This window comes from Cryptotermes secundus, unplaced genomic scaffold (assembly GCF_002891405.2).
Source record: "Cryptotermes secundus unplaced genomic scaffold, Csec_1.0 scaffold840, whole genome shotgun sequence".
NCBI classification, from domain to species: domain Eukaryota; kingdom Metazoa; phylum Arthropoda; class Insecta; order Blattodea; family Kalotermitidae; genus Cryptotermes; species Cryptotermes secundus.
The window spans coordinates 327,783-347,195 of record NW_019725426.1 but is presented as its reverse complement, the minus strand read 5'-3'; the positions used below and the strand labels follow the sequence as shown (position 1 = coordinate 347,195).

General features: G+C 39.8%; 1 protein-coding gene across 1 annotated transcript in view; it reads right to left on the bottom strand.

Annotated features, from left to right (window-relative positions):
• LOC111863420 (caprin-1) overlaps positions 1–19,413 on the bottom strand; it is a 49,183-nt gene that overhangs the window by 1,974 nt on the left and 27,796 nt on the right. The window contains exons 6-11 of the mRNA XM_023849733.2: positions 16,608–16,852; positions 15,176–15,364; positions 8,491–8,757; positions 6,102–6,291; positions 3,708–3,845; positions 1,388–1,540 (exon numbers count right to left, since the gene is read on the bottom strand). Coding sequence (XP_023705501.1) covers positions 1,388–1,540; positions 3,708–3,845; positions 6,102–6,291; positions 8,491–8,757; positions 15,176–15,364; positions 16,608–16,852 — 1,182 coding nt within the window. The remainder of the gene's footprint in view (positions 1–1,387; positions 1,541–3,707; positions 3,846–6,101; positions 6,292–8,490; positions 8,758–15,175; positions 15,365–16,607; positions 16,853–19,413) is intronic.

Genomic DNA, 19,413 nt, shown 5'->3' with positions numbered 1-19,413 from the left:
CATTTAAGATCATTTTAGTGAAAGTTTCATCCTTCAAGGCGTACCATTCACTGCTGAAATACTAAACAACCTGCTTCCATGGCCGAGATACAGGGCGCCCATATTATAAGGTAAGGTTATAAAACCACCATTTAAGATCATTTTAGTGAAAGTTTCATGTTCCTATCTCATAGAATTTAAGAACAATGATGAATAAATAATTTTCGAGCAAAATTTAAATGGCCGGCTCAATATATTACCGCAGGAGCCGCGGCCGCGGAATTTAAATGACCACGTCAAAGGGTTAAGGGGTAACAAAAGATGAATTTTTAAATCTTTATAGTATGCATCCTGTTGTGTGCCACATGAAGGATATATAATGGGACAGTCTACACAAAAGTAATTCTATTTTGTCTCTCTCAGAATTACTGCTGTGTACACTGTCCCATTATACTATATATTTTGGAATTTTTAAATGCCCACAAAATAGAAAACCCAGGCAATTAAAGTTTTGGTGCTATAATTCTTGAGACCAACCAAGTAATTCAACTTCAACCTTAATTCTTACATTGAAAATGTAGCCTCAATCAATAAAACAAGAGTATATCTGCACTACACCATAATAGCAGTTCCTGGTTTCATGTAAATCTGAAATTATTCTGTCCACATATGGCGAGGGGGATGAGACAAACAAACTGTAGTTTATAATACAACATCCATTTTCCAAATACAACAATATTTTATGCTAAATTATAGGGGGAACAGGAAGATTTTTTCATCATTCACATCAGACTGTTTACTGTGTGTAACATGAATATTAAATTAAATTATGTTTTACATACATCCCAAATGCATGCTGAAATCTAACAGGGGCTTTCTAATTCAAACTTTATTTCAGTGAACTGTTTCTTTAACATTTACCATGGAAAAGAAAGATATCCTCCTAAAATACTGAAGTGACTTTCTGGATACCCTGCAAAACTAAAAAATTGCTGAGTTTAGAATTCCAGTGGTTCAACTAGGGCGAGGATGCATCTAGCAAACACCATATGCTGATGGTTTCTGGTCAAACCTGTGGCCATTATAAAGGCTACTTCTGTCACATCTCCCTGTTCACTGTCATTACTGGTCCAGACAATGCACCAGCTCCCTTCCCCCAATGGATCTACCAGACCACCAACCTACATAACAGAAACATTAATGCACCCTACTCATTTCTACCCTGATGGATGCAGCATACACCTCTGAAACACTGGCCACTCTGGCAAGGTATATGATCAATTTTAATAATGCCAAAGACATCCACCATAAAAAAATTTTAATTTTCAAGAGAAAATTACACCAAATTCAGTACTCAGTAAACCCAAACGGGTAAAGGCTTTTAATGGAATCTACTATGTATACTCACCCCCCCGGTCCATGTTTCCTCGGGAGGCTCCACCACTGCCACGAGCACCACGCTTATATCCCCCTCCATAATTGCTGTTACCAAAACTGTCCCGCTGGTAACCATTGTGGTAGTAACTGCTGCTTCCTCCTTCATTGTTTCGGTAACCGTAAGCTTAAGAAAATGTTTATTTTGACAAAGACCAATGTTCAATTTCATTAAATCCACACAAAGGCACTAAACATTATTTTAAAAAATTGACCCATTAGTAGTAGAAATTACATTCCAGCATTCCACAGTATCTTCACTCACATTCATAAGGTGTATATATTAACACTTTGCGGACCGGTGGCATATTATTATGATTTTAGGACACGTTATGTTGAAACACACTATACCTTGCACTGGCACCAGGCAGACGCATGACTGGTGCGTGACAGACCTCTTGAATGTTTGCTTCCTAGTCAGTAACATGAACCCGCTGTTTTCCTTTCCCACTCCAAAAGAAAATGCCTTTGTTCATCTTCCAGCTGCATGCACCAGGCAGGAAGTTACTAGTGCAAAATGGATCAAGGTCAGAAGAGGTTGAGGTCCAAGTGTTTTCTCAGAGAACAAGAAATATCTGACTTGTTCTCCGATGAGTGTGATAGTAAGTGTGGCAGGGGCGAACAAAAAATTGTGGCCACAGACAGTGAACATGTTTCCACCCAGACTGGCAAATCATGAGGAATATGCTGATTATGGCAAAGTTAATACTCACCGTTTTTATGTTCAGTATATTGGTTGAATTCTAAGTGATACATTGAAGTGATAGTGACTCTGATAGTGAGTGTGGCAGGGGCAAACAAAAAATTGTGGCAACAGACAGCAAACACGTTTCCACCCAGACTGGTGATTCATGAGGAATATGCTGATTATGGCAAAGTCAAGGGTTCACAACCTAAGTTTTTATGAAAATTGTGAAGAGTGAACATGCCAAGGGGAAGGAGCCTTCTAGGCGACGCCGTGTTTGCACAGTACACAACAAAGGGAGTATGACTCTCTACATGTGCAAGTTCTGTGTAATGCCACTTCACAAAGGGGAATGTTTCCAGAAATATCACACTCTCAAGCACTTCTTGGAGCATTGGTGTTCTCCAAAAATTTTAGTTCATAAAATTAATTAGGAGATTTTATATTAATTTTTAAAGTGAACAGTGCACAACTTAGGGTAGTAGGTTTAAAAATGCCGGTCCCAAGGGTGATTTAAATATTTAAATCGCCGGTCCACGAAGTGTTAACAGTCTTCAAGTGCATACAATCCCATTTACCATCACTACCCATCTTCACTCACATTTCCCCTTCTACCATTCATACATTTGCAGGATATATCGTGCCATTTTTCTAACCTGTCAAGCCAACCATATGAGGCTTTAAAATTCCCCATTTTTAACCTCAATTGGCTTTCGATCATACCACAGATCCATTAATCATGATATTTTCAGATTTCATTTGCTGGAACAATTCTAATTACAAAGTTTCAGGTTCTTCATTTCCTGAAGTCTTAATATCTTTCCTTTATTTGAATGTACTAGACAATCGCCTTCCTATTCACGTACCAAGAGTTTCTCTGTAAAGTTATGATACTCAAAAACAGTGGATCCAGCTTAAGATGCCTCACAATTTCAACTTGCAATACAGCTGATCCCTTTCCACCTCTTCATAACCACCACCACTGTCAGCGTCCTTCTATTTAACATCATAGCCCATTCATTATTAAAGAATCATTTCTACAAAATTATGATACCTGTACTCAGCACAGTGAAAGCACATATTAACCACTTTTTACTAATCCCCCCCCCTCAAAAAAAACACAAAGACAACTGCGTTGCAAGCATTGCAAGGTGGATGATGACCTTGAATGATGCAAGGCTGGCTGTCCTGTAGCATAACACTGATGCAGAAACAGAATGAATTCTTTAAAATGGCTTAATGGTGAATTCAGTCTCAAAGGGTAATTGCGAAAGTTGGGAACAATGACTGAGATTTCAATCAGGCACCTCCAAAACACAAGTCAAACATTAAATGCTACCTACCAGTGATATGTTACTACATTCAAATGTGTACTGTTTATAATGTTCAAAATGTTACTTTTGCTGATGCAGTAGCCTCCCAGGTTAGTCAATTACACAAACAGAATTTACGAAGTACTAACACAGCACAATGGTAGGGTGTTCATTTTTTTAATGGAAATCTTATTGCATGATTTTGTTACATTTTAAATAAAGCACTGATATATCCTTTTAAATGTTACATAGCACACATATTCTGTACATAAAATATGAAGTGAATATTCGCTTACCACCTCCTCCACGACCATTTTGGTAGTTGCCACGTCCTCTATTGCCAGAATAGCCATTAGATGAACCTCGCCCACTTCCCCTATTCATCCGTCCTCGTCCACTTCCATAGACTCTAGTACTGCTTTGAGTTATGAAGGCTATGGGGGGGGGGGGAAAGAAGAAAAAAAAAGTAATATCCATGTATGTTGTGTTACAATTCATATTTTGTGAGACAATACTGTGTAACATAACTTTATATCAAAAATAAAAACATTTAGGTACTTTATCCATTAAACCTAACACCTTAAAAAGTGATAGTGGTAGCTCTCTTTTAGAACCCCAGTTCAATATTGTACCTGGAAAAGAGAACATAATTTTCAACTTTGAGCAGCATACTATATGATGTTCTCAGTAACTGTCTGTCTCATTAGTGGAACTACATATTGTAGGACGAATGTCTTAACAGCAACATGTACAGATCAGCTGAGACCAAGGAAATAAGACTATTATCAGAACCAGAACCTTCCATTGATGCAAAACAACAGCATAAATTGCAAGTTAAACTTACACCCTCAATCTGTGTGCTCACAAGCTTCTTTTGCAACACCATCATAAGCAGTTTTATACAACCAAAACAATGTCTTTGGCTCATTATGTTCAAATACATCTACCAGAAATATTAACAAAGAATGCATTAAATAATGTGTTATATCTGGAGGCTAGACAGCTCAAGCGGTTAGTCGGTGGCTCTCTACCGCAGTGGCCCGGGTTTGATCCCGGGTCTGGTCAAGTGGGATTCGTGGTGGACAAAGTGGCACTGGGGCAGGTTTTCTCCAATTACTTCGGTTTCCCCTGCCAATCTTCATTCCACCAATTGCTCCACAATCACCCTCACCTATCATCTGGGGCTGGTACAATAGGCCAGAAGTGGCTACAGTACAAGGAACCTAGTCCCACCCCACCAGCAATAAATAAAAGTGTTGCATTTACAAATTCCTTACCACATGACTTGCACAGACCACTAAATTATAGGGATGAAGAAGGATTCAAGAGTTCTGTGTTATAGTGAGATGTCAGTATAGGTCGCACTAATTTTGTGCCTATAACAAAGCTCTTATATATTCTGTCTTACTTCAAACGTAAGATGGTCTCAAATTCAAGAGGCATCCAGTTTTTGAATGTGGGTTTCAGGGGAAAACATTAGAAAAGTGCACATTCCTTGAATTTAAGATGCACCTCAATTTACCAACAGGAAAATATGTGTAATATGTGCTTCTTATATGTGAGGTAATACGGTCATTTTGTAACTAGAGCTTCAACCAAAATCATCTCTGTGTCACATGTGATATGCTTGCCAGTCACTTGCTACCATTGGGATGTGCAATAAAAAGTCTGTAAAGGAATGCAGTGATAGCAAAATCTATCAAATTTATACAATACTTTGCACTTTACACTAAGTTCATATGATAACCTCTCAAATATAATTTCACTGCATTAATGTTACACCAGCCTGTTCACTCTCTTTTCTCCAAAGACAGTCTCAATTCTCCTGCCATCAAATTTGACCTTACAGAAACTTCATAATCAAAGCAAATGTTATAGTTGTAATTTAATTATCTGCTACAGTACAACAATTCTGGCACACAAAGTGAAAGTAGTTCAGTTGAAGAGCATGAAAGTGAACTTCAACATCTTCCCTGGCCAGAACAATCACATCTGAACATCACTGAACCACTCTGGCACATTTTGGAGACTGGAGGAACAGATTACCACCTCCATCATCTCTAAAGCAACTTCAAGATGTTCTTCAAGAAGAATGGGATAAAATTCTGATAGAGCCTGTTCAGAACTTGCATGAGTCCATTCCAAGAACTGCAGCTTTACTTAAAATAAAAGGCATACCAACACCATATTAATAAAGAAATGTGTACTGTTTAAGGTCTTTCATTCTGGTCCGTCACACTAACCAATTAACAAACAATCAAGTTCCTTCCGTCAAATGTGACACTTTTTTAAGTTTTCCGAAACATGTAAGGCAGGTGGTGACGAGGTGGAAAACTTAAAACAGTGTCACATTTGACGGAAGGAACTTGTTTGTTTGTTAAATGTGTACTGTATTTGCAGTGTTTCAATTTCGTTCATCCCATGCAACTCATAGTATTCTCTAACCAACCACAGATTTCCATTTGTATCCCACTACAGTGGACTACCACACCCCCTAAAGCAATGTACCCAAATCTAATATTTTCCCTCATGCACTGTTCAATTTCAATGATCCCAAGTACGAGTAAATAATTTCAGTGTTAAACTTCCTTCATTTGGTGACAAAATCTACCAGGGTTGAAAGAACTGTTACACAGGAGCTTCACTGTATTGCCAATGGAATATCTGAGAGACAATATCACAAGACTTACAATCATTCTGGTTGCCAAGTGAAGAATTCCAATCTCCCTGTGATTCAGTCTGCTGACTCCATTCTGGCCGGTTCACTGACTGTTCACTCCAGTCAGTCTGGATAGTTTCAGTCTGTCCCCATTCATCAGCAGGGTCATCCATAGTCACACTTGTCACTTGTTCAGTCACCTGCTGATGGTCAACTTGCTCCTGAAACACAAGTTTCCTGATAATACACAATAATGACATTCAGATTTGCTGTTTTAGCATACATGTCAAGTTTCCGCAAAGACTGCAGACAGTCCTTTCCTAGGTTATGCAACAATAAAGGAATGTCCATAAACATTTCCATGGCACAGAAATGGCAGTTCTTCTATTGCTGCCTACATTCGTATGCTGTGAGAATGTTTACAGATATTCATCTATTGTTGCAAACCTAGCAACAGAATGTTTACCAAGAATGCATTCACATGTCACACTATTTCTCTAATTTTCTGCAACTTGCAGCAGAAAACAGCATAATCAGTAATTAGCAATATAATGGCAGCGTAGTTGGTTGAGGGACTATGCTACAAGCTGGAAGGTCGCGGGTCCAAGTCCGGATGAGGTCACTGGAGTTTTTTTGAATTGTCCTAATCCTTCCATCTGCACTATGGCCCTGGGGTCGACTCAGTCTCTAACAGAAATAAGTACCAGGAATTAATTAAACAATTTTCTTGGGGAGTAAAGCACAACCAGCACATAAGGCTGACAACCTTACTGCCATCTTTGAGCCGATTGTCTAGATAATGTGGGACCCTACACAACCCTATGGGCCTCCATGGCCTGTTAGCTTTACTTTACTTTTTATGGCAATGACAGTATGTTGAGCAACTATTCACCATATATTTCTTGAACTTCACATGACATTCAACCACATGGTGCGAAGCATCAATGCCAAAAACATGCAACTTCATCCCATATAAGCAGACCACACAGAGAACTGTGTAGCTGGTTGATAGGACATCAGTTGTTCTCACATATTTCCCAACAATTTCCAACTGCTAGAATTTGTATGTCTCACTTATAATCACACAGCAAATTCTGACTTTTGACACTTTTGGAACTCAACGTCATATTAGAGAAAACCTGTACAGTAGCCTAGTGTGTATACACTAGTGTATAATTGTTACGGGTGTCATGATTCTAAATAATCTGAAGTTGCTTTTCTATCTTCCACTCCTCCTCTTTTAATTGGACTGGCACTCCTGATCCTCTAGCAGTACATACAGTCCTTTCTTCCAGTACTGCCCCACTGGTAAGAACATTGCTTGCTTCAGAATGTCAAGCCATGCACCAACAAACTTCAACAAATTCTTGCAACAGGGTTTCATGTTCTGTACTTTAGGAACTGCACAAACATAGCAAGATCATTTCTCGACTTGAAAATTTCTATCTTCTGGGATATAACACTGCTTAGTCCTCTGAAAGCCAAAAAATTTTTGTGAGGAACATGTCACCACCATCTTTATGGTTGAAGTGTAAGCTTACCTTACTTTTAAATCTTGCAGGTGGAAGCAACATATTCATCCCAAACACTGGTTGACTTCAAATGGACTAGGCAGCGTTATATTACAGAAAGATAACTCCATAACCACTAGTGTGAGAACCGCAAATCCTATATTTCTCAATTTATTTCATGTAATTCATGACTGTAATTATAATTTTAAATTAACCAAAAATTCCAATGAGAATTTAAATATAAAAATTACAGCATATCACTGAAATGCATATTTTGGTTCAAAATTTCCAATTATACTCTCTAATACACAAAAATTTAAGTTGTAGGAATGAGACAAATAACCTAACAATGTCCAGTCCATGATCATGTCACCAAATAGCATTCAAACCTACTAATGTGTTATCTTATTAATCAAAGCACAAAAAATAATGTTCAACAATACACTGTAGCCTGTAGACCCATTACTGGGTAATGACCATGAAACAAACAACCAAACTTTCGCTGCTAGGCAACAGATTCTTAAGAAGGAAGTCTATGTAGCCGTTACTGGGTAACACCTACAGAAATAAACATGTTACCATGGAAATGATTGGAGTACAACAATAAATGGTGGTTTTGGCACGGTCCAAGCTACAAATTAAGAAGTGAGTCAATTGTAAGGAAGCTGCTATTCAGACAGGACTTGAGCACAGACACAGAGGAATAACCACTGTTGGAGCTGTTACCAGGCAACTACTGGCAAAGACACAGCAGACAGAAAAAACTTAGCATGGGCTGCAGGGACTTGTAAAATGTGGAAATTAGTGATGGTGTTATAGTTATTTGTAGTTACAACCTGTAGGTGGTTAGGAAACCCAATCTCCAATCCAAAACCCTGTTGAAAGTCACTCTAATACATGATGATATACCTGAGCCTGTTGCTGCACAGTATATGGATTTGGGACAACAGCAGGTTGTGGCTGCTGCTGTGCCTGTGAAGCATAAGTTGCAACCTGCTGTGTTGCAGGCTGGTTGTTGTATGCCTGCTGCATTGCTGCTACGGGAACTGCTGGGCTAATTGAACGGTGCTGATGGTGAGAAGGTGGCATTGGAATTGGTGGAGGTGGGTTTGGGGTAGCTGTAGCAAACCCTGGGATGTGCGACTGAGTTAGTTCACTTCCTGGTTGATAAACTACCTGTAATGCAAAACAAATATGATACATATGACAAAGGAATATATTAAGGTTTAGAATTGTGGGGATAAAAGCACAATTACATGACTCATATAATTATTAGATAGTTTTTTGTTCATGCTACACAGTTTAACACCACTTAAAAATTTTTCCATGACTAATGATACTCTGGAAGATTCCCTTCTGAACCTACCCTGATCCACATCAATTCTGCAGCAAACTCAAAACACTTCCCAACAGAATGTAATTCTCAGGTTGTGATCTTTTGAACTGAGACCATGCAGTCTTGCAGGCAGATACCATGCTGCCTTGATTTTCAGGATTCAAATTTTTTGGGTACAAAACTGATTTGGTTACACATGCAGGTTCTGAGAAAGGTGGTCAACTGGACCCACAGGATGTAGGTAAGGAAATGAAGCCTAGGCCCATATTTCTACCCATCACTCATATTGCCAAGGAACTGACTCCATTTCCTATCTCACTTCTATGGGTACATGAAAACCTTCCTTGTGGCCTGTCACCATAACCAAACTGATTCCTCACACTACACACTTCACACAGCAAGTTTCCCCAAAATTTAGCTTCCTACAAGGCAACACAGTATCGCAAGGCAGAAGGCCACAATCCCAGCCTATAAACAGGCTCAATACATGGAAAACAGCATGGCATCAAGATCAAATACTGTCCCTATATGACAATGCATTTGCAGCTGCTTACTACCCAGGACGACGATGATGATAATTGACTTGACATCCACATTTGTGCTCTTGATTGTTAAATGCCTCCCCCCTCCACATCAGAATGATTACTGTAGTCTGAGAGGGAGAGAGAGTAGGGGGGGGGGGCACACATGTAGATTTATGGATGAAAAATCGCAGTCAATCACATGCTACAACATACGTTCTGATGTTTCTGCACCACATGATTGCACACAAATATACACCTCTGTCTGTCAGTAATATTTCTTGAAATACTACAAATATGGATTCCAGAATACAACATGGTATGTATAGTTGCCAGATCATGCATTTACGAGTATCTGACTTTAATTACATACTGGAAAACTATGCCTATGCGAGCCCTGCAATCTGATTCTGACGTAACTCAAGAAATTTACATCTGAAACCCTAAAGAAGTTCAGCCCTGAAAGTATCTCAGAAGGTCCGAGATTCTAGAGGTCACATATTTAGATAAACTATGGACAGCACATTACATTTCTACACTAGCTACGTCTCTTCTGTCACTTCAGTCTCTTTCAACTGTGACATCTGACACTCACAGCAACATTATTAACTACAGCATCAGTTGATTTTCATATTAACAAATCAAGGCACAGAGAAGTGCCTGCACCCAAATAACAACAGTTTCAATAAATGTACCAGTATTCGGAATTATGGTGTTTATAAACTTTTAACACCATCTACTATTCAGAAAGAACCTGTTTCTGAAAATGAAACATTGTGTTCATCTAGAATACAAGACAACAAAAACGTTCAGAAACTCTGTACAGTGAAAACCGTCTATAACAGACTATGTACTAAATAAAACTAGTCACTGCAGAAAATTTTTAATGTGGTAGCGTAGTTGGTTGAGGCACTATGCTACAAGCCGGACGGTCACGAGTTCATGTCCCAAAGAGGTCACTGGATTTTTTCAATTGACCTAATCCTTCCAGCCACGCTATGGCCCTGGGGTCAACTCAGCCTCTAACAGAAATGAGTACTAGGAATTAATTAAATAAATTTCCTGGGGAGTAAAGCGTGGCCAGCGTGGAAGGCTGACAACCTTACCACCATCTTTGAGCCGACTGTCTACATAATGTCGGACCCTTGTCTCACAACCCTATGGGCCTTCATGGGATAACTTTACTTTACTTTCACTGCAAAAATTTATTTTGGACCTGCAAATCTAGCACAAATTTCAGTATACACCCACAAGAGAGAAATGGAAACTTGTCTAACAACGAAATGGGGAACAAGCAGAGGGCTTCAACAAAAAATATTCTTAATATTTTGTTTCCCCAATACTGCATGAATTAGTTATTTTTTCCCCATACTGTACTTCATGTCTGACTGCACCCTTTCATTTCAATCATTCATTAGCATGTGTGTCTGTTTTGAGGGCATCTAAGTGAAGGCCAAGGGACAATGATACTGGAAAATCAAAGTCTCATCCATCTCAACCCACACAGTGGCATCCATTCATGTTTTCAAGTTCTATTCCTAAGAGTTACAGTGATGCTAGTGAAATGTCTACCCTCATACAACAGACAATCATCCCAGTGTAATTGGATTTTTTCAATTTAACTAATCCTTCCAGCTATATCATGGCCCTGGAGTCAACTCAGCTTCTAACAGAAACAAGTACCAGGAATATTCCCAGGGAGTAAAGGGCAGCCTGCAAGGCTGGCCTTACTGCCATCTGTGAGCCGACTGTCTAGATGTAGGAGCCTTACCACCCCACAACCCTACAGACCTTCACAGCTGATAACAGGAATAGCTTTACCTCTCTACCATGGCCTCCAAGAAGAGAGTAGTGCTCGATCTTAACACAAAAGTAAAAGTGATCAAAGCAAGTGAAAAAGACAAGTTGTCAGTGAAATAAATAGTGACACACTTTAATTTGGAAAACTTCAAATGTAAGACATAGTAAAAGCCAAGTCAGAAATAAGAAATCACTGGAAAAATTGTAGCAGTGATTCTATCAAACAATAACTAACAAAAACTGGAAATGAAAACATCAATGAAATTGTACTGGAGTAGTGTGTAAATGAGAGAGTTAGAAACTTTGGAATATTGTGCATCAAACAATGATACAGGAACAAGCAAACTCAAAACTGGATAAAAGTGGTTTTATGCATCTAACGGATGATTAGAAACTTTCAGAAAGTGGCATTAGAACTGCGTTTAATGAAGTCTGTGGTGAGTCTGGAGATGTTAGCAGCAAACTGGACTGCCAAATTGCCTTCAATTATGGGTGGATACAAACCAAAGGAAACTGTATATGGTGACAAAACAGGGCAATTATTTCACACATTACCAGAAAAACTCAGTATCTGAAGGGCTGAAAAGCTTCTGGTGGAAGACTCTGCAAGAAAAGGCCGAGTCTTTATCTGCGGCTTTATGGCTGGAGAGATGAAAAAAATTCTGGCTGCAGGGAAAGCTGCTAAACCATGATGTTTTAAAAGGGGTCTGACAGAATGATACTGAGATATGTACATGAAAAACCCTTCACGGTCAGATTTCCTGACAGGAGTGAATGGGAAGACGGGTTTCGGTCCGATAGAAAAGGGCGACTGATCTGGTATACAGATGGTTCCAAGACAAATAAGGGCACTGGAGATGGTGTGTACTGCCATGGCACGAGGCAGAAACCTAGTTTCAGCCTTGGGCAGTACACGACAGTATTCCAGGCAGAAGTATATGCCATTAAACATGTATTATGGAGAATTTAGATAGGAACTATAGAAATAGGAACATCTACATTCGATCTGACAGCCAAGCTGCACTTAAAGCGCTTGACAAACACCAGATCAACTCAAAATTGGTCTGGGATTGCCACCAAACCCTCATGGAACTGGCCAAACATAACAGGGTACAGCTGATATGGGTGCCGGGGCATGAGTGTATTGCCGGAAATGAAGCATCAGACCAATTAGCTAAAACTGGCGCTGAACATCCATTCATAGGACCTGACCCAGCCTGTGGCATCTCTCTTGGAGTTGTCAAACAGGCAATCAGGGACTGGACTATCATAAAACATAAGAAATACTGGGAATCCTTAACTGGACTCAGGCAAGCAAAGAGACTCATACGAGGACCTTCCGCTAAAAGAGCAAATGAACTGTTGAAGCTCAACAGGAACCAGCTACGATGGGCGGTAAGACTAGTTACAGGACACTGTCACCTCAAAGGACACCTGTACAAACTGGGACTAAGTGATAGTCCCACTTGTGAGAGGTGTCAAGAAGAAAATGAAACAGACACACACGTCCTGTGTGAATGAGAGGCTTTAGCTTATTTAAGACTACGTCACTTGGGTCAGTACTTTATGGAACCAAGTGACTATTTTGACGCCCCCACGTCCAAAATCCTGCGCTTCGTCCGAAGCATGGGGTTGAGGGAATAATTAAAAAAGGGGAAGCACAATGGACCACTGAGGTCTAGGTGCAAGGGCCGAGAAGGCCTACCCCTCATACATTCATTTATTCATTATGATGTTTTAAGAGTACCAACATAACAGAACTCCCTACTGATTGGAAATCTAACAAGCATGGATGACATATAATGGGGGAATGGCTGCTAGCATTTAATGCAAAGATGAAACGGAAATAAAATGTTCTCTTATATCTGGACAATGCTACTTGCCACCCTCACACTGAACTCTCAAATATACATGTCTTGCACAGACTTCCCCCAACAGAGAGTCTCTATCAGGCTACATATGAAAATGTTCAGGCAGAAGATTACCTTAATACTGATACCAACATTGAAACAGAAGCTGATGCAAAGGAAATATACAAGTTCATTCAGAATCACCAGCAAAGTATACAGAAGGAAAATGAGAAGAAGGATGAGGAAGATGACGGAACTTCCCAAGAAAAACTTCAGTGCAAACTTAACACAATCATATCATGCTTTTGGCTTTTAAACATGGCGGACCGGTCGCACGATATCATGATTTTAGGACACATTAGGTTGTAACACACTATACCTTTCTCTGGCACCACCCAAATGAATGACTACTGCGTAATAATACTCTGGAATGTTTGCTTAGTAGGCAGTAACTTGACCTCCCTATTTTGGTTCCCCCTCCGAAGGAAAATGATCTTTCACCCTTCAAGCTGTTATGTACCAGGCAGGAAGTTAGTGCAATATGAATCAAGGACGAAAGCGGTTGAAGAACAAGCGATCTCTCGGAGAACATGAAATATCTGACTTGTTCTCCGATGAGCTATCCAATGTTCCTTCTGAGAGCAGTGAAAGTGACTCAGACAGTGGCAGTGACAGAGGACAACAAACAATTGTGGCCACAGACAATAAAAGTGAAAGTAGCTCTGACGAAAGTGCAGGTAGCAAAATTGCAGGGACAGCCACATGGGGAAAAGTAGACAAAATGCCTATTTTGGGACAGTTTACTGGAAATCCCGGGGTGAAACAAATTCCATCGGACCTGATGGAAGTGTCTGAAGCAGCAGAACTGTTTTTTGGAGATAGGGATACTCGTGTTGTGAATATGATTTCCACAATTCACAATTCACGCATGGTTGATGTTCAAAGGAGACATGGACAAGTAAAGAAGCCTATTTGTATTTATGATTATAATATGTTCATGAAGGGAGTTGGTAGAGCCGATCAATACTTGGCATATTATTCTCTTCCTAAAAAAACAATAAAGTGGACAAAGAAAGTTGCCTTGTGGCTTATAAATTGTGCCATTTTCAATTCATTTTTGGTTTACAAAATCTAAACCCTGATTTGAAATTGAAATACAAAGCATTTCTGATGAATGTGGCAAAAGCCTGGGCTACAGACCAGATTGTGGCAGCAGAACAAGAGTCAGACTTAGTGCGACTGACCCCATCAACTCCCACCCCACGCAGGCCTCATGTGGAGCCCCCTGGGTGACTCTCGGGTGATATGCAGAACCATACACTCATGAAAATTGTGAAGAGTGAACATTCCAAGGGGAAGCATCCTTCGAAGCAATGCCGTGTTAGCGCGCAGTTCACAGAAAAAGGAGTATGACTGCCTACATTTGCAAGTTCTGTGTAATACCACTTCACAAAGGGGAATGTTTCATAAATATCACACTCTCAAGCACTTCTAGGAGCACTGATAAGTGTTCTCCAAAAATTTTTGTTAATAAAATTAATTAGGAGATTTTATATTAATTTTTAATGTGAAGAGTGCACAAGTGGGGGTACTGGGTTTAAAAATGCCAGTCCCCAGGGCGATTTAAATATTTAAATTGCTGGTCCTCAATGTGTTAAGACATACCATGAGGCCTTCCAACAGAACCAGAAAACTTTAGGAAATCTGACATCATAATAATTTCAAACCTTTTTTATTAAAGTCCAAGGCTAGAATCGTGAATGAAAATCAAGTCTACCAATCAACAACATTCGGGCAGGAAACCTTACTGCACTACTGAATACACTAAACAATGTATATAATGTGATTAAAACAATGATCTGTTTGTACACAAGTTGAAGTAACATATGAGGTAATGCAGCCATAAAAAGTTTAATTTAATTTCAAGTTCCTGTATAAAACCTGGCTGCAAGGTGAAAAGAAATCCAGTCCCATGTGGCCCCATTTCATACTGGTTTTGCTGTAGTTCCAAGTGCAATACCCAATCATCAGAATCCTTTAGAAATGACCAACAGGAGTAAGTCACAACAAAACAAAACAAAACAAACCTGCTGTGCCACATTTGCTGTAGTCACAGATGCAAAATTCTGATTTGTGAATGTCTGTGTGGGGATGGGCGCAACTGCAACAGGAACACTTGGAGGTGGTGTTGGAATCCCTCTCTGTTGAGCCTGCTGACTCTGCTGGCTGGTCCCCGTCAGCACAGCAGACAAATCAGGTGAATCCAACTCTGACTCCTAAGCAACACAGGTTAACTTATTACAATTCACTATTCTGTCTAGAATTACTCATTTATTTACTGATACTTTCAACAGCTTAGATTACAAAGCTTAAAACGCCAGAATTACTCAATCAATTGGAAATGCTGTAACCTATTTCAGAGTAAAATGGACCCTTCAAACACCATGTTATATCATGAATAAACATGTATATATATATATATATCAGTGACCATGTTCCCCAATATGAGTACAAACTGCAATGTCAATTTCACATGTAATACGAGTACACATACTGAAACTGCCCCACAAAAATTGCTTTGAATCAAGGGTCCAATGTATAATCTTGGCATTCTCCTCTAAGGAAAGAGGAAAACTAAGAAAAACCTGTCAGGATACCCAGTCATTTCATCAAGAATTGAAATCAGTACTTCCCAGTATAAAGCAAGAGTGCTCTCAGCTTGACCAACACATATGATTTTTCTAATTCAACATTTCAGTCTAAATGGTAACTTACTGCAGATTCAAGCCATTACTAAAGTAACAAACGACAGACTAACACTGTGTAGTCTGTTATGTCAAAGTTTAATAAATATGCAGTGTGCCATAAGGAACAGTGTTTGAACAGAAATCACAGTGTTTTCTCAGACATCGGTCATATTAAAAGTGATCTGTAGAATGAATAACTCTTAAAAAATCATCTCCAGTTCTACAGGTCGATATGATATAAAACAAAATATGTCTGAGTTATTAACAGTTCAGCCCTTTAGGTTGTGTTACTGTGGAAAAAACATCCCTCTTTTCTAAACCATCACTGCATGTTTGTTTGCAGCATGCAAGTGAAACAAGCTGAAGTACTGAAAAACTCATTCTTACAAGCAGTTTCATGTCTGGTCAGGTTCAGGCAATTCTAAACAGCGAACAAAATGATTATCAAACTGGGCAGTAAAATAGTGCTACTGAGAACCAAACTACCAATTTCATGGACCTTGATCATAGTAAATTGCTTATCTCTTCTCCTTATGTTCAATGATGCCTGGTTACCATAACTTACAGCCAAAATCCATTAACCCTGTTCGGAATGCTAAAATCGTATTTTATAAAATACAGACTACTGTTGTTCTGTTCAACTGTCAACATTATACTCGTATAAGCCACAATTCACAAGTACAATGTGAAACTAAATCATACAGCCAGCAATCTAAACATCTGATGTTACTTTAACACAACTGTTCCATATTTACTATTGAAATTGTCTTACTTGCAGGAAATTGAAACTACTGTTAACGGAACTGATGACCTCGTTTAAAGGCCGGGACTGCTGCAGGGCTGATGCCTGAGCAGGGACGAATGCTGGTGCAGATGTGCTGAAGTATGAGCTCTCCACAGCTGCCACAGGTGTTGGGACTGGAACTGAGGCAGCTGGCTGTGGCACCATAGTAGTTGAAATTGCAATGCCTGTAGTGGGTTGGCTTACTGAAGTGACCGACTGAAGCTGGGTCACAGCTTTCATAAACAGAGAACAATACAGTATGGTACATAACTATGGCATCAGTAAGAAATCATATCCCAAAAGCTAAGGGAAAACTGGTTTGATTACAATGACTGCTGGGCACAAACAATTCAAAGAGAAGGGAAGTCTATAAAGATTTGTGGCAAAGGTGTGTTATCAACACTTTAGAGCTGGCTTGGCTTAGTATATGTACCATGTTGCTTGCCTCACCAGGGAACTGACAATGGTACATGTATCCCCATAACTAAAACTCTTAGAAGATGGTGGGGGTGGGGGAACTGCAATAGCAACACAGAAGTTCCACTGTTCAACAGCTAAAAGCTTGCAATTTTATGGCTCAACAGTAGCAATCTCTGCATAATGGCAATGTTAAATGGTGCCACCAACAAGTCAGGTGCTGCATTTATTACTAAGCCCGAGTTTCTCTCAATGAATGCCCCCCCCCCAATTTAAACTCTTCTCATGTGGAAACATGTGTGGTTACATACTGTTCTAACAACAGTTTGCCATACATTTGAATGTACAGTCAGAATTTATTTTGTAATACGTAGGTCGTAGGTGAAACCAGCTGTTGTGTTAACCTTGAGTGTCCTGTGACGTCAATAGCTTGCATCACGTGACCAGTATCACTCCTAACAAAATGGCCGACAACTACATTTGCCAGCGTGCTGTCAGCAAATTTCTTGTGAAAGAGGAAATCCCTGCTGCAGAAATTCACCAGAGACTTCAGCGTGCTTATGGAAGGGTGTGCAGGGGTGTGAGCAGTGTTCGAAGATGGGTGAAACATTTTAAAGATGGGACCACCAGCATTGAAGATGAGCCTCGGAGTGGTTGTCCTCAAACAGCCTCAACTGAACACAAGGAAAGAGTGGATGAGATGACTGAAGATGACAGGCATGTGACTGTGGACACAATAGCCCGAAAACTTGGAATAGGGCACAGTGCAGTAGAGGAGATGATTGAAAGCTTGGGCTATAGGAAAGTTTGTGCTCATTGGGTCCCGCGGTTATTGACCAAAGACCACAAAGGTCAGCGAAAAGCCATCACCTCAGAACTACTGCAGATATATCAACACGAAGGTGATGATTTTTTGCTATGTATTGTGACAGGTGGCAAAAGCTGGTTTCACTATTTCGAGCCTGAAACAAAATGGCAGAGTATGGAATGGCACCATTTGCATTCTCCATCAAAAAAGAAGAAAAAGACAGTGCCTTCAGCTGTGAAGGTGATGGGCACAGTCTTCTGGGATGCAGAGGGGTTTATTCTGGCCGAATTCCTGGAACCTGGGCAAACCATCAATGCTGCTCATTATGTCCAGACGCTGCAAAAGCTCCGTTGTGCATTGCACGATAAATGTCCAGGACGAAACATCATCATCCTGCATGACGACGCTCTCCCCCTCGCCTCACACTGGAAGCAATTGCAAAGATGGGGTGGGAAGTTCTTCCACACCACTCCTATAGGCCTGATCTGGCACCCTCCGACTACCATCTTTTCGGATTTGTAAAGGATCAGCTGCGTGGACATTTTGAGACAAGGGGGGTAATTCAGAAAGCAGTGCATCAGTGTCTTGGGATGGCTGGAAAGGAATTTTACAGAAGGGGAATTTTCAAACTCCCAGAACACTGGGAGAAATGTGTACAAAGAAGTGGTGATTATGTGGAAAAATAAAGAAAGGTCTGTAGGTTGAGGTGGTGCACTTGGTTTGTCAATAATAAAGCATGTTAATTTTCAAACACTTGTTGCTCATGACTTTCAGTACGACCCTCATATTTACATCACAGGTATCACTCCACATCTGAATGTGAGTAACTACAACTTTCTTATCGTGCATGCCAGTGCAACATTTCCTTACATGTACAAAAATGTTACAATTCATATGCAAGAACTAATGAAATTGTGAACTGTTTTCTGCACCTCTTTAAACCTTCAAGCACAAGAGAAGGGGTATTTGAATAGCACTGGCTACAAAATGTTAAACTGATATGCATGTTGGACACTTTCTATTACCTCATTTTCAGTTAAAAAATACCTTTCAGAAGCTTCCCTTCATTGCTTTCATCATCAGATAAAAGCAAGAGACACGCTCAGCTCAGTCAATTACATTAAGCCTTGACCTAACAGGTCCAACAGATTAGGAATACTGCAAGTCATTTAAATCAAAACTGAGATAACACATATGACAATACAATCATATACAGCCAAGTGAATGATGCATTTCAACAAATAAAAAAGAGGAAGTAAGAGGAGAATGGAAAAAAATCCCATGCTAAGGGCATAACAAATCTAATACTTTTCATTTAATATTACTGCAATTAAATCATGGAGTATATGGTGGACACAGTATGCAACATGTAAGAGGGAGTATCCAATGTATAACAAATTTTGGTTCAAAGACTCAAGGAACAAGATAACTTGTAAGACATACAAGGTGTGGCAATAAAGAAACCGGATTCATGCTCTAACCCTTTATTAAAAAAAAATCAGACAGTCGAAATGTTATCCCCTTCAATGTAGTCCCCTCCCCGATCCCTACACCGCTCCATGCGAATTT